At 46.8% G+C, this 16,356-nt stretch overlaps 1 protein-coding gene and 1 non-coding gene across 4 annotated transcripts in view; both read right to left on the bottom strand.

Moving 5' to 3' along the window:
- The window catches only part of LOC118211311 (formin-like protein 3), a 43,575-nt gene that overhangs the window by 17,427 nt on the left and 9,792 nt on the right, over nucleotides 1-16,356 (bottom strand). For 2 of the 3 annotated variants that reach the window (XM_035388435.1, XM_035388434.1), the window contains exons 2-12: nucleotides 13,795-13,878; nucleotides 13,339-13,419; nucleotides 12,889-12,965; nucleotides 8,778-8,861; nucleotides 7,964-8,110; nucleotides 6,073-6,181; nucleotides 5,413-5,489; nucleotides 3,572-3,665; nucleotides 1,446-1,520; nucleotides 1,250-1,360; nucleotides 514-663 (exon numbers count right to left, since the gene is read on the bottom strand). In XM_035388435.1, the coding sequence (XP_035244326.1) occupies nucleotides 514-663; nucleotides 1,250-1,360; nucleotides 1,446-1,520; nucleotides 3,572-3,665; nucleotides 5,413-5,489; nucleotides 6,073-6,181; nucleotides 7,964-8,110; nucleotides 8,778-8,861; nucleotides 12,889-12,965; nucleotides 13,339-13,419; nucleotides 13,795-13,878 (1,089 nt within the window). The remainder of the gene's footprint in view (nucleotides 1-513; nucleotides 664-1,249; nucleotides 1,361-1,445; nucleotides 1,521-3,571; nucleotides 3,666-5,412; nucleotides 5,490-6,072; nucleotides 6,182-7,963; nucleotides 8,111-8,777; nucleotides 8,862-12,888; nucleotides 12,966-13,338; nucleotides 13,420-13,794; nucleotides 13,879-16,356) is intronic. The other variant, XM_035388436.1, reaches the window with a different exon arrangement.
- On the bottom strand, nucleotides 4,906-4,987 carry trnas-gcu. Its single transcript has one exon. It is a non-coding gene; the product is annotated as a tRNA-Ser (tRNA).

Below are 16,356 nucleotides of genomic sequence, written 5' to 3'. Positions count from 1 at the left end.
ATTTCTATCAGGGCTCTGTTGAAAAATGGACAAATTTAAATGCAAATAGCATTTTATCCATTTTTGGAGAGGTTATTTTGCATCAAAGTGTGAAGAGTCTAAGCATTAAAACGGTATATGGGATATAGTGCTACACCTTGAATAAATGACAGAAAAAGGTAATAGTTTAAGAGAATGTTATTGTTAGATCCTTTGCTTCGCCTGCGTCTAATTTCAAGGCTATTGGGCTTTAAGGACTTAAAATACATAAGGATATTCCCAGTTTGACCTCCAAAATGAGAAATAAATTGGACGAACACTAATATTGGACTAAAGTTGGACTAACACTGGACTAACAATAATCCTATTTCTTATTATAATTTTGTGAAGTGATGAAATTTTTAAGAGAGAACATTATAAACCCACCTGCATTAGTCAATGTCGTTGTAGCGACCAGCCGCTACACTAGCATTTGTGTGTTGCAGTAAATGAATGAACATCAGCACGGCTGTGAGCGGCAGTGGGCTATCTTACGTGAGACAGATGGTCCTCCAGCTCCTCCACCTTCTCCAGGGCCACGTTCTTGGTCTCTGCGTCCTCCAGCAGCCCCCCGACGTCGAACACGTTGTCCAGGTACGCCTGGATCTGCACCGCGAGCTTATCGCTCTCCGTGTGTCTGGACTTCTGGGGGGGAGGAAACGCACTCAAACTCAGCATTGCTCCATTATTCATCCAATTACGTCTCAAAATGAAACATAGCCCAAGTGTTTTGTATGTTTGCAGTGTTGGTCTGGTAACAGAAAACGTGCACTTGAATTTTATAAGGAAGATTTTAACAATTTTACATTGTTACAGTGTGGGGTTGTTAAAGGTGAAGAGATATTTTGCATTGTTGCAGTGTGGGGTTGTTAAAGGTAAAGATAAATTTTACATTAGTGTGTTTGGTTCATAAAGTTGAAGATGCTTTTTACATGTTACAGTGTTGGGTTGATAAAGTTTAAGATTCATTTTACATTATTATAGTGTTGGGTTAGTAAAGGTGGATACGTATTTAACATTATTACACTGTTGGGTTAGTAACAACAAAGATGTATTTTACATTACTGCAGTGTCGAATTATTAAAGGTGAAAATGTATTTTAAATTTTTACAGTGTTGGGTTAGTAATGTTGAAGATGAATTATACATTATTACAATGTTTGCTTAGTAAAGGTGAAGATGCATTTTTCATTGTTACGGTATCGGTTTGACGCTGTGCATAGACACCGCACCTCCAGGAAGTCGTCCAGCCCCAGCTTGGTGAACTCGTACTGCAGGTGCACGCGGAAGTTCATGTCCTCCACCGAGTGGACCACGATGTTGATGAACTGCATGCAGGCCACCTGGGGACACACGGAACTCACGTGAGGGTTCAAGCGCGCCCCAGACCGGCTGGCCGAAAGCGCACGGGTCCCAGGCGCCCCTCACCATGAAATCGATGTTCCCGTCTTCGCCGCGGAAGTACTCCATCAGTTTCTCGAAGCGGTGCTTCTCCTTGCACACCTGAGGGAGGACACCGTCGACACAACAATGTTATGATTCAGGGCTGGCCAGCTGGGCGGCGATGCAGCTACTGTAGGCGTCAAGCTGTTTAATTTGTTTTACCATCACACGTACACAGTGTGAAAGATGATGGCGTGGCAGGCATTTGTGGTGTTACCACAGTGTGGCACTGCAGAGCACTGAAGCACAATTTACTTTTGGACCCTTCTATGTGTTCCTCTTAGTCACAGACAAAACAAAATTACAGACCAGCACCATATTAAACAGAAAAGAAGCTAGAAATGAGAGAACGTTTCATTTCCCATTTCTTTGCTATTCATTTTCTCCCCCTGATTTCAAACGTACGATGGCAGCCCTCAGCCGCATCCTCTGCTGATCTGGCAGGGCACACACGAGGACAAGGCTAGTCTAGTTGCCGCTTTTAGCTGCATAGTCACCACACTAAAGGACTACACCTCTGGTTCCCCGTCATCCAGAGTGGTAGTTGGGTGAAAAAGGGGGATAACCTTTTGCACAGTAAAGCGGTATCAAATATTTTTACTTACATTTACAGACACAGTGAGATGGATGCATGTAAGTTTACAAACTCCCCATCTGAGTATTAAACTTTAAACCAGCAGGACTGTTTCAATTCTTTGTTCTGGGTGGGGTGCCACCAGGGATTTTGGGCCCCATGAAAACATCTCACATTGGTCCCCACCATCCCCAGGCCATCCCATCCCTGCACAATTACAGCACAATTTCTTGAGGGCCCCTGTTAGTCAGGGCCCTTGGAATCAGCCTAACATGCCCCCCCCCACCCCCAATACGACGCCCCTGTGGATCAACACTGAGTGTGCAGCTTCTCAGAGCCACTTGACTGCTGTCTGAGTTCCCCAGGGCATAATCCAGCGGAGCCTGACATTACCGTCGGCCCACACCGTCCCTGCAAGACGCAAAGTTACTATTCGCGACACAGCTTGTTCCTAATTATGGGAATTCATGGGAAGAGAGAAAAATGAAAATAAGGAGGGAGAGCGAGCCAGCTGTAGCCAGACTCCCACACACTGAGGAGAGAGCGAGTGAGAGAGAGAGACAGACAGAGAGAGCGAGAGAGAGAGAGAGAAACTGAGAGAGAGAGAAAATAAACAAACCATTTTCTACACAAAAACAGAAAGCAGTTCAGGCTCCGGGCAGCCATTTTCCTCTTGTGGGAAGAAAGCACAATGTCCTGCATTGTACATCAAAAAAGCACCTAACTTTCCACAGGGCATTCTGCATTTTGACTCCATATTCCAGTCCAAGCCAAACTAGCAATATGAAGATGACGCATTCAGAAACCATGCCTCTGCTTACCAATGTGCTATATCTGTCTACGATTATGGGAGAAACACTTTCCACAAAGTACTTTAAGAGTTGTACCATTTATTTCTACATGTGAAATGAATCAGTTCAAGGAAACTTGAACTTCTCTGATGTGCTCCTCTGACGACTGTTATGTGCCCCCCCTCTTGCTTAACTAATTAGCTTAGCTGTTGTATGGCTGTTCATGTTGAATGTGAATGTGACTGCTCTGCAGTTACAGATATGCTTTATATTGTTGAAGGCAAGTAGTACCAAGACAGTAACTTCTGAATAAAGGGTTTTTAACATAAGATGGGAGTGCCTTGGTCTTCTTGGCTGTTTTCGGTCATGCTTCCTAAATGCAAAATTAAGCCAGGCTTAACTGTGGCGTTTGACCTGGCTCACAGTAACAATGCAGGGGAGAGGGCAGCACTACAGTTAAGTGTGGAGTTAAGCCAGGCTTTACTGTGTTTACGATGTGGTTCTGTAGTCAAACTCCCACACTCTGGGAAAAGACAGGGAAAGAAAAAAACAAAATAAACTGCCATTTCCGGCACAAAAACAAAAACCAGCCCAGGCTCAATTTGTTTTCCCGAGAGAAGAAAAAACACACTGTCCTGTATTACACACCAAAAATGCACGAAGGAATCAGGCTCCCAGAAACAAAAATGCGGAGGGTGGGGGTGGGGGGGGGGGGAGTCAAGCCAGGCTAAACAGTTAAGCTTTACCTCTTTGAAGTTGTCGAAGGCAGACAGGATAATCTCGTGGCCCCCCCTCACTAGGCACACTGCGGCCAGAAGCTCCAGGACAAGGGCTTTAGTCCTGAAAACAAAGGGATGGACACGAGGAATCCCGCATTAACAGGGGAGATACACACAGGGAAGCCGAAACAAAAATCAGCCCAACTACCAGTCAGCTGTTCACCAACCGTGTTATTCCTGCCATTTGACTTTGCCCACATAAGTTAAATGGCCGTAAGATCACACTCAGTATGGGCTCACAGAGGTCTTGAACCTCAGACCTGTCGTACCTAAAGCAGAACTCAGACCACTGTACCAAGGACAGAACACTGCTTCACAAACTCGGTCCTGTACGGGAATCTCTACTCAAGAACCACACAATTTGAAGTGAAATATCTGGCACACGATACAGTATCACGTCTGAAGGACACGACATTCAGCAACTTTACAGAGTGGCTGAGTGGTGCATGGTGCTGACTTTGGAGTTCTACTTTCAGTGACACGTCCCACTGCTTGTAATGTAGTTATTACATGTACTCTAATGTCTTTTATTGTCAAGTTTCCCAAAGGTAAAACTAAAAGGTACCATTTCCAGGAAAGATACATTTGGCTGTATCATGTAGGAGTGACTTAGGGAAGGGAAGTTTTCCAGTGTTTTTTAGCAAGGGGTGTTTTTTTAACTAGGGAGATTTTTGTAATATTTTTAAGGAGACTGTCACAGAAATTAAAAAATACATACACGCATACAAGCACATGTACATACATACGTGCATATATTCATCCATGCATAACTATGCACATTGTCTATGTATATTAAGTATATATCCATGTTCCCTGGCTGTCTTAAGCTATATTCTTTCTTCAAGAATTTCCTTTTGGGGTAGCAATGTTACAGGTGTACAGCTGTGTAAAGACGTATAGTGGTTTTTACTTTTGTTGACAAATACTAATTGTTGGTTTGTTTGGTTTATGCAAACTTTAAGCACTGATTATAGACAGACCTGTGCCTTCTTGGTGATATTGCACTTTGTATTTCTTAAACTCACACGGATGTAAGGATCAGGCCCCTCTTATATCCAGAGAAACAACTGTAAGTTTCTCTGGATAGCAGCGACTGTTAATTGATTGACTGGAATTGAAACAAAGGGTTTCATGCAAAATTGTAAAGCTCTGTGTGAAATCGTAAGGCTATTGGACATTTACGAATGTCTGTGGGTTTTTATATTTATATTCCAGTTAGATCTCAGCGTACAGTTTCTAAATTCTATGCCCTCGTCGGCTCAGTTTTTATAATGAGAAAATAAACATAACAACGAAACGTGCGACGAGGATGGGATTTGAACCCACGCGTGCAGAGCACAATGGATTAGCAGTCCATCACCTTAACCACTCGGTCACCTCGTCTGACAATGCATATGTGGGTGATAAGGAGGGTTGTGTAGTCAGCATGTTGTCATTACGCCTATGACATCACTAGGAAGGACATTTCTATTGTACCAGTTTCATCATTTAGTACAATATTTAACAGTTATAAAATTGTTCCCTTGATTGTTCTATGGGAAAAATTGGGCCTATACTGTTGTTCTTTCACCCTCATTATACACGCTGATATGTTGTCAGCTGCTCTGGATAAGAGCATCTGCTAAATTAATAATAATAATACATATTAAATTAATAAATAATAAATGTGCAGATGCAGCAAAATCCATTTTGATTTTACACTTAACTGCAGCAGGTTAAATTTATTCCAGCTGTTATTCCAATTTAACCCACAATTCAGTTCAGTTCAGTTCAGTTAAATCTGGCATGGCAAGATGCTGTTCGCTTACCTGGAGCTTTTATTGTTCAAACTAAGGGCAATTTCGTTGACGGCGTGAGCGTGTGACATGACCATGTTGAAGCCGTACTACAAAGGATAGAAGAGAGAAGACATTAAAATGGACCCCGAGACTAACAAACACTTCTTTATGCCTTTCCCCTCCCTTTTTGTCCTATTTTGGCATTCACTCATTGCAACCTCCGCTGTCGACTCGGGAGGGCAAAGAGACGACCGTGCGCTCTCCTCTGAACCACATGATGTCACCCCCGCTATTTTTCACACTGCGGTCGAAAAGTCAGGGGGGAGACCACGGGGGCCATCCGTGCCCTGGAACAGTGCCCTGTTAGGATGAGCCACTCAGCATTCCTGACGCACGCTTATCATTGAAAACACGATTGTAGAAAAACCCAACATGAACTTATTTGTTGAATAAAAAAAGCCTGCGAAAATACTGTAAATGAATATATAATGCACCAGAATGCAGGTTTCTCGGCTTGGTGTAACAAAGTACAACCAGCCAGTTATTTTTATGGGAAGAAAAATGACTTGAAAATGGGACAACTGTTGTTGTAATGCCATTCCCTCGCACTAGAGGGCGTCGCACGAGAATGGACAGTTCCGGCGTGTGTGATTTACAGCCACGAGGCTGCGGTCGGGGCGGGGGGGATACCTGATAGTTCATCACTGCGCGGAGACACATGATGCAGACGTGCACGTCGTCCTTCTGGCTGACCAGACGGGAGTTCTTGAGGGTTTTGCTGCTGGTGAAAGTGTTGTAGCTGGAACGAGAGCGCAAAGTGAGATCAACAACACGCCCTCTCGTGAAAGATGCTGACCACAATTATTTTGGCCACTGATTGCATGACAGGGGGTTTGACAATGAAAATGAAAAACATGGAGATGATTGAGAAAGCTCTGGATTGCAAGTGCACCATGACTGATTCTCAGTCGGTGGAAAACTGTAACGATGACCTGTGGGGCACTTGAAAAATCAAAATGATGCAGAACTGTGACTTGAGTTGGACCTGCACTCTAAAATCATTCCAAAAAACCTACACTTCAAACGTTTAAAAGGGAACATTTTCCCATAATTCCACTTTAAATCCAACTGCATGTAAATATGAAGGCCACTACAATGGCTCAAGTCATATTATTTCTCCATTACACTTCAATGTATCCACATGGGGTCTGTAATATATCACGTGGTCATGCAAATTATTATATTGCCATGTATTGTTACATCATCATCTGAAGTAATCAGGGCTTGCAGTTGTATCGTTTTTGACGGGGGCATTGTGTCTCTGCAGGCAGTGACCAGAGGGATGAGGAGGGTGAAGATGGGGAAATGGCTCTGAAGGCTTTCTGGCGGTGGGCGGGGGCATAGAACGAAGCATGCAGAACAGCAAAATAACATTCCCTCTACAGCAAGAGCTGTATCTCACATTAAAATATCTTTAGATTGTGGTCATTTATGACACACAGATCCTGTTCATATGGTGATATCCAAGAGCCAGTTTGAGTGCCATGCAGCGACTGATAGCAAGATCCTGATGTACAGCCCCAGATGGGCATTTTTTCCAGTTACAGAAATATGCAAAAGCATGGGGACAGTGAGACAATTCTAGTAGCTTTGGCTCTGCATTCCAGCACATTGGATTTGAAATAAAAAATGAATATGAGGTTAAAGTGCAGACTGTCAGTTTTTAATTTGAGGGTATTTATATCCATACTGGGTGATCCGTGTAGTCCTCATAATCACTGTTTAATTTCAAATCTGATATGCAGGAGTACAGAGCCAAAACTGTGTCACTGTCCCATTACTTTTGCATTTAACTGCATGCTTGTCCACAGACTAACTACAGTATGTCTTGCACACATTTCAGGTTGCTGGAAATTAAATTCCATCTTCATATGCTGGTTTTAGAAGATGGTTTCTCTCTTTTTTAAAAGGTGGTATATTTAACAAGAAATAAAAGTGTAATGCATAGATCCATCTGTTTGCTCTTCTAACTACATTATAGCAGATATACTGAGATGCAGGGTCATTGCTGTTATTTAATAGCCATTATAAGTAGTACTACAAGTACTGTGTTCTTGAAGACCTACTGTGTTTGTATTACTCACTGTAAATAAGAGCAACTGCTAAATGAAAATGAAGTACTGGGTATGCATGTACTATGTTATACTACTGCATATGCAGGTACTGGCAGAGGGAACCTTCTGCAAAGACATTTTAAGGTCTGTGGCCCGTGCCAAAGGCATCCCCCCTCTCAGACAGCTGGGAAACTTCACACTCAGATGCCTCTGTACTGGTCATGTTGGTACCTAGGTTGGTACCTAAGTTGGACATTTAAAGATGTAAATATGGTCACCAACAGAAGTTTGGTCTGAAGGCAGCGGGATCGCGATCTGGGCCTCCAGAAGCTCCTGGAACTCCAGAACGCCATCTAGAAGGGCCGAGAGGGCGGGTCCACAGCGCGAGGGGTGGGTCTGTTAAAGGGGGGGAGGGTCAGGGGGTCGGGAGCAGAAGCGCGGAGCCAGCAGGGGGCAGCGGTACGTACCGGTGGGCGGACTGACGCGCGGACTGAGCCAGCGCGCTGAGGAAAGGCTGCCCGGCGCACTGGTGCAGATCCTCGATGGACCTGCTCCACGACTTCGCCTTGTCCAGAGCCCCCTCCTCCCCACTCTCCTGCCCCTCAAAATCCAACCTGCGGCCGGCGGACAGACACACAGACACAGGTCCACGGGCGGGACACGGGGAGGGGAGGGGAGGGGAGGGGAGAGGCAGGTTAGGAGCGGGCACAGAGGAAGGGGGCCGGGGGGGGGGGGGGGCAGTTTTAGCACCACATGGCACAGCTCAGCGAGGTGCCGCACCAGCTGGCACACAGCAGGCGAAGGGCAAAGCCACACAGCACACAGCACAGCTGCCAAGCAGGCCGCGAGGCACGCGAGCACATCCAGGGGGGGCTGCCTTGCGCTCATTAGCAGCAAACACTGAGGGACCTCAGGGGTTATGTCACCGCGCGTTGCCGTGGCGACCCTTTATTTTCTACCCACTGTTTAACCAGGTAGCCACAACTGAGAATTCAAATCTCATCTGCAGTCGCAACCTGGGGAATCAACAATAGGGAATACAGTGATTTGTGCAGCCAATCAGATATCAAATGTAAGGGGACATGACTACGTTAGGCCAAATGTAGAGGCACTTTTTATGGGAATTTGACCAGGGCAGTTAACACCCCTACTATTTTGATAAAAGTACCATGGTCACCGCAGTTCAATTCTAATTTCAGTTATGCTGGCTCGTTTGAGACGTCTGTGTCCTTGAAGCCCGAGTAAGTTTTGAGCGTCGCCTTGGAGACAGCAAAAACTCACATGACAGCGCACTGGGCGAAGGAAAGGTACTCCACCAGGACATCCAGCCCTCTGTTCTCGTCATTGAGGAACTCCCGAACCCACCTAGGAAGAGAGGAGAAGAAAAGAGAGACTGAGAGAAAATACAGGAAGAAATGGGTAAGGGGTAGTGGAGGGTGGACCGCAATAAAACAAGAGGCCATAGGAGGAAATTAGTCACAGGAAAAATTCAGACAAAAATTTTATTTTCCACACTGAGTTGTTACCACATGGATTATCTTGCCAGAGCATGGAGTAGTATTAGAGACACCTGATTCTTTGATTGACCATGATTAGTTGATTGGTGTAATCAGGTGTCTTAGTACTGGGCTTAAACTCAAGCCTGCACCCACACCGGCCCAGAGTGGGTTGGATAAGACTGGATACCCCTGCTCTAGACAGCAGTAAAAATGTCAAATCCCAGACCAGGGCTGCCCAACCCAGCTCCTGGAGATCTACCGTCCTGCAGGTTATCATTCCAACCCTGATTTGACACACCTGATTCTACTAATTAGCAGCTCACTGAGATCTCTAGCTGTTGAATGGGGTGTACTTTTGTTAATGCTGGAATGAAGACCAACAGGATGGTAGATCTCCAGGAACAGGATTGGGCAGCCCTGGCCCAGATGGACTGAATGGCACGCTCTTGTCATCTATCGTTCTTATCTTATGTCATCATGAGGGGATATCAGGGTATGAAAGTTCTCCAGGAGCTGGCACTGCTTTTAGTTTCTAGTGAAAGCGTTCGTAAGACTGGAGCAACTTGGGGGAGGCGAATGTGCTGCGTGGCGTGGCGTACGAATGCACCGGGTTTGACTGGAGTGACTCTCCCCACGGTCCGGAGTGAAACCCTGACTACGCCGATGCAGACTGTGGCCATTAATGCCAGGCCCCCCCCTCACGCAGGTAGGGAGAGCGCAGGTCAGCTGATCGCCCGTCGAGGCCCCGGCGGTCTGCCCGCTCGTCGCAAATGGAATTTTGGCAGCGGTCGCGGGAACAGCCGTGACTACGACCCGGCATTCCAAACATAATGAAAGAAAAAAATCTGAGAGACACATTTTGTTTTAGAAACACAGAGGCACCTTAATAAGAGGTGTATATTGTAACACTGGGGTTTTCTGTTTCCGGTGAAATTTAACCGCGCGGAAACCGGTCGAGCGGCCTTGGCGGGTTTCTCTCCGCCGGCTCACACGGGTCTGTTCTCAGGACGGGCCGGCCGGGCTCTCCTTTAGCAGTCTCGCTTTTCTTAATTCTACAAAGCCTCCCACAAGTGTTCCCGGCGGGCTCCAAAAATGGCCTGGCAAGGCCGCGGCGGAAAGCCGTAGCGCTCGAGCGCCAAGCTCGAGTTCTCTGAAATGAATCCCAGGCAGAGAAACCCCAGTCTTGAGGAGAGAGAGAGAGAGAGAGAGAGAAAGAGAGAGAGAGAGAGAGAGAGACAGCAGGAGGTAAGACACACAAAAACAGCGAATGCTCTGTTCCTCCGCTTCTTTTAATCATAACCTGGACAGAAATGGCAGAATGCTACGTGCCCTCAGTCACCTTCCTGATCCTGACCCCCCCCCCCCCCCCCCCCCCACCTTCCCACCTCCTCCCCAGGGCTGGCGTCTGCGATTCCCGTAGTTTTGTCGTACTGGCAGAGACCTCTGTGCTCGTAGGAGATACCGGTCAGTTTCCGAGCCAAGCCAGACCGGAAAAATCAGGTACAGGGAGCCAGAGTGTGTGTGTGTGTGTGTGCGTGTGTGCGTGTGTGTGTGTGTGCGTGTGAGCGAGGGAGACAATGAATGAGGGGAAAGAATAGGTGAGACAGACAAGCAACCAAGAAAAGTGAAAAGTAAGAGGCTTTGACTTTTGATTTCCTTTTATTGAAAACATACTATTCCACAGTCTCCACAGAGACAGATGAAGAGAGAAAGAAAGAGAGAGAGAGAGAGGAAGTGAGAGAAATGAGGAAAACAGGAGTAAAATGGCACAGAAATGAAAGGGGAGAAACAAAGTGGAGAGGTGAATAGAGAACTGGAACAATTGAAAGAATGGAAGAGAACCCCGCAGAATCGGGGGCAGGGGGAACGAGAAGGGGGGCTCTCTTGATCATCGGTTTCCTGTCTAACACCCCCTGCCCCCCCCGACCCCCCCCCCCCCCCACCACCACCACCACCTCCTACCCACATCCCCCCCTCTTTTCCTGTCTGACCAGATGCTATTTTGGGTTCATTTGGCAAACCCGGGAATAACAAATCACAAAGGGTCACCGTTTGGACACCCATACAGTAAATAGCTCTCTGGCCAAAAACTTCATTTCCACCCCAGAATGCACTAGGGGAAAAAAACGAGACTTAAGACATTCCTTTCCAGAGAGATTGTGCAGGAAATACCTCGAGGTGACCTCAAAGTTGCCTTTGAAGCAGAATGCAGGGTCTAATTTTGAAATGCTTATTGATAGTCTTCCGATCGATAAAAAGATTGATGAGGCACATCAGGAAAGGAAAGAACTGCACACTAGTTCAGTCTCAGGTAAAGACAGCAGATGAAGGGTCTCCCGTGCGGAACGTTCCAGAATTCCATCCTGACTGCCGGTATCGACTGTGGCCCTGGACTCCTTCAGGCCGACGCCTAATTAGCCGCGACTTCACCAGATTAAACCGTGATGAAATGTACAACAAACCTCTCACCATTAACATTCATAATCATAATGCTTTACATACTTTTTTCCAGGGTTTTAATGCACAAACTGTTTTTTCTCCACAGTGGAAATCCATTCAATTTGCTGCGGTTAACTGCAACTGCTCCTATGATGTCATTTATTGTTTTGTCTCCTTATTGTCTTGTTTCTCTTGTGGCCTTTGTTTTGTGAAGTATTTTATTGTTATACCCATCCAGGGAACGGGTGAAAATGAGCTTTTAATCAAAGGCTGTCGCAATGCGTCGTATTTCACGGTTTGCCATGTACGTGAACAATTTGCACGCGGTCCCTGACGAGACACACAGATTAAAGAGAAGGCCTCAGCCGGCAGGGTGAACAGAACAGACAGTGAACCTTAGCAGCAGCACAGGAAGCGGAGAAGAAGGACGCGGAGACGCACGAACACAGCGAGGGAGTGCAGCTGAGGACCGGGCCGGGGGTTCGGGCCGGGGGGGGGGGGGATGCTGAAACAGCACATAGCTGAGGGCGTGTGCGTTTGAGCGCGTTTGCGCGCCCCATACACTGGCTCCATTGTCGGGGCAGCCGAGCTTCCTGCCTTCGCCGTCGGACACCGGGCCAAGCTTCCTGCCCACCGCTACGGCAGGGGAAGTGGGCGGGGGGGCCAGAGATCTCGGGCACAGTCGCCATGGGGCTGCCATTTCGGGAAGGGCACAAAAAACCTGCGTCTCTCGTTTGGGTGGGGGGGGGGGGGTGATAACACACACTATACAATTCCGTGGGTTTATTCTACACCCTTGCTGCTTGCCCAATGACACAGTCTCCCCATCCTGTCATTAGCAGGCCTCAAATTTGATCATTTAAGGGCAGCGCCCCTTTGGCCAACTTCAACTCTTCAGCCTTCTTATACAGTTTCCAGCTTGGATCCCACCTGTGTTATAACGGAAAGACCCACAGTAATAAGCCACATCCCCCTTAAGCACAGGAGCATAGAAAGGTCTGGACATCGGCACTAAATTCTGAACAGATGCAGATCACAGGGGGATGGATGAAAGTCAAACAGCCTTTTCAGATGGTTGTCTTCTGGGCCATTACTCAGAAGTTAAAATAGGTCAGTGATTCCCAACCCTGTTCATGGAGATCCACTCTTCTGCAGGTTTTCACTTCAATCCTAACAAAGCACAAAGCTCATTCAACAGCTATAGATCTCGCTGAGCTGCTAGTTAGCAGAATCAGGTGAAATGCAATGTAGGGTTGAAACCTACAGGATGGTAGATCTCCACAAACAGGATTGGGAACAACTGAAGAGGTATGAAATTTGATTATGTGCTATTGGATTGCTTCCCTGGATCTCTCACTGCAATCCTTCAAAGCACTCAATCGCCTCACTGCAGGTAGATTTAGGAAACCCTCACAGACACCTGAGACCGCCTGATTGGCTAGAGAGTGCATTACCCGATGTGATTGGTCCTCAGGGAAATTTCCAGCTCCCGCAGAACTTTGGTGGACTCCTGAACACGCCGTCTGAACTTCTGCGTGTGAAAAATGAAGAGAGCGATGAAAATGACTGAAGTAAAAAAGCGCAACTATACACTTCATTATCAGAAAATGCCAAAGAACAGACACATGCTCTGAATAACTGCATACTGGGGAAGAGTTTGGCGGTAAAAATTCCAAACTCAGCTGGAATTCCTCCACAAAGTTTAGGACTGGGGTGCAAGGTGGCCATGTTTAATTTTATTCTACATCAAATGAACACCTACAGCACAATATCTGGATCTTATATTTGCCAATCTGAATTTGAAAGGCAAGCGATGTAAATTAGATGTAAAAATATCCATGCGAAATGTCCACCATGCCTATTCCCAAACACAGAGAACACACACTAGCTGTCCAGGAGCTCACCTTTCGAGTAACTGTGGGGTCCACATACCCTCTTAACTTCTGAATGTAGGTGTGTGGGGGGTTCTTCACCTGAAACCGCTCCTAAAACACAGGTACACACAAACACACACATGCACCCACACACACGCACACACACATACACGCAAACACACACACACACACACGCACAATGAAAACACTCAACATTAAGAACTAATCCATACATTGACAACCTGCGGGGATGACTTTGAAGGTAAAGAACTTGCAAAACTTTTATTAGCTTTACATGCAGTAAAGTTATTGTATATGGTTTTGTACGTTCTTTTGTATGGCCTAGTATGTTCTGTCTTTCTCTGATCTGGCAGACACTCAGTTTTTTCTGAGTGAAGCCATCTCAGTGATTTCCAGGCTGAAGCTCTGCAGGCCATTCCCGGGGTAGCGGTGCGAACGCTAAGGTGTGGGCGTGCGGTACCGAACCTGGTCGCAGATCAGGTCCCACTTCTTCTCGCTGTCGTACTGGCGCAGCAGCCGGGCCTTGTCAGGGGGCAGGTTCATGGAGCTCTGCGAGGGAGACGGGAGGAAAGTGAGCGTCTGCGTCCAGGCGCCCCGGCGGAGGAGCCGCCACCGTCGCTACACGCCTTACAGGATGTCCGTCAGAAAGCGCCAGGCTCCAGGCGGGGATGTGGGTCCTCAGCGCTAACCTCCACCACCCAAACCCCCCTCACCCCCCCCACCCCTCCCCAAATGCACACATGGATTCCTTTTCCTGAAACTTGGGTGGTAGCAGATGACCTCACTTCCTGTACAGATTCCTGGCTTCCTGCCCAGTGAGATAATTGTGCACCACTGTCTCGCGCTCCTGGTATTAGACTTAGAACAACACTGTTTCCAGCTCTTGCATCAGCTGTTGGATACCACAGCCGCTGGAAATACTGTGGTTACGGTGAAAACTGCATTACTGTAATTATGTACACTGTGTATATGTGCTGTGACTAGTCATGACTGGCTTGCTATCCTTGTTTGCACATGAGGGTCACAATGGAAATAAGTCATTGACTTGTGTATATTTAGCCTCAATAGTTTTTAAATGTGAATATTATTAACACATTAATAAAATATTCAGCCTTTTCATAATGGTGACTGTATGCATATTCTGTATTAACAAAAACAATTTCAAAATTTTAATAATCAGAAAGGAGGGTTAGGACCTGTCGTGAGAAACTGAGAAATGTCGATGCTGAGAGGTTTCCTCTGAGTGGCCTCTCATTCCCACCCCAATTACAGTCCTGACCTGTTCAATTTGGGCCTTTACTCAAAAGTCAGCCTCCCAAAACCAAAAAGCACGTTTCCAAAACTGCAGAGACGAACAACAAATACAGATATGGGAGGACAGCAAAAAGACCTGGCATTCTCGCCTCTCCTCCCCACCCATCGCCCTTATCCCCCCATTCCCATCCAGGTCCGCCCGCCATCTAACCTTCTACTGACGTTCTTCTGGCCCACCCGTTCCTGTTTATGTTTAATATTTAGATATTAACCTTAACCAGTATCAACAAAAAGCATAACAAAAGATTTTTTCCCTTTGAAGAGCTGTTGCTATAATAAGCTGCTGGCGGCATTTGAGACAGTTGCTGAAGTGGTGCCTCAAAGCAAACATCCTCGCAACAATTTGGCCGTCGTCATTTTGGCTCCGACAAAAACGTCACGACTGACGTAGCCATCACCCGGACCCGCACCAACTGGGCTGGGCGTCGTCGTGGTGGCGTCCGGAAGGCACTACAACCTCTGTTCTGGGACCCAACCCTGTTTGGAAATGTCAGGGCCTCCAGAAAACGGCCTACGCCCTGCTCCCCATGCCTTTCCACCAACTTTAGAGCGTTAAGCTGCAGCTGATTTCAGAAGACGACTCATCGACTGTATGACCGACCACCAGCACCGTGAATTCAGCACACAGTCTTTCTTATCCACTCCCGCATGTGCATAAATACTGTGGGTGTCCCTGCTCTGCATCAGGAAGGCTCCAATCTGTATCAGAGAACAGACCAAACCAATTCCCATTTTAAAGTGGAAACGAGTCTCCATTTCACACCACAGTAACGGAAAAGCATGTAACAGCTAAATTCCCAGTGCCAAATCAACTCAAACCAAATCGACTCCAACTGTCCAATAGCGACCGTATGTACACTCTGAGTTGGTTTTGCACCAGCACTTTTGAATAAGTCATTATTTAGCTTGCGCTAAAAGGGCACCCAAAGCTCAACAGATATAAGCTGTCACTCAACACCTGAAGTGCCATGTGAGGCTGTGCGACCTCTGAACCCTGCAATCCACCATGATGCTGCCTAAGCTCACTGCCGTGGCGTACTGAGGCCTGAATGCTTTCTCACACGGCTACCCCACTCCAATGCGGTGGTCTTACGCTTCACCGTACAGCACCTGCCCATCTACCGACCTGTACCTCCAAACCCTCATCTGCTCCTACCCAGCGCTCCTGCAGTTCCTCTGCCTGAGACGGCTGCAAGTACAGAGGCCATAGTCGTGGTCCATAAGAGGCGCACAAAAGCTGAAAACTGCAACCCTGTGAAAACCTCAAGCACTTTCACAGCTTTGAATTCACATCCAAAATGAAGCGCTTCAAGGCTTTCAAGGACCCATTGCAGGGCTGTCCAATCCTGCTCCTGGAGATCTACCGTCAAGTCGATTTTCATTTCAACCCTAATTTACCGCAACTGATTCTATTAATTAGCAGCCCAAGAAGATCTCGAGCTGTTGAGTGAGGTGGCTGTCTTAGGGTTGGAGTGAAAACCTACAGGCCGGTAGATCACCAGGAACAGGACTGGGAACGCCTGATTTATAGCAATCCAGGCTAGGCCCTCCACTCTCCGTGTATTTTATAGCCGCTTAGCACTGTGGGATTGTTAAATATGATGACGACACTAACACCGGTGGAATGACTTTTCCACCAATCATAAAGCAGCGCCTCGTCACAATTTTCCTGATTTTTCCAAAAACTCATATCTACAGAGGTACTCTGGGGTC

This window comes from Anguilla anguilla, chromosome 13 (assembly GCF_013347855.1).
Source record: "Anguilla anguilla isolate fAngAng1 chromosome 13, fAngAng1.pri, whole genome shotgun sequence".
Lineage (NCBI taxonomy): Eukaryota > Metazoa > Chordata > Actinopteri > Anguilliformes > Anguillidae > Anguilla > Anguilla anguilla.
Note: the sequence above shows the minus strand (reverse complement) of the source record. Positions and strands in the feature narration are given on the sequence as shown.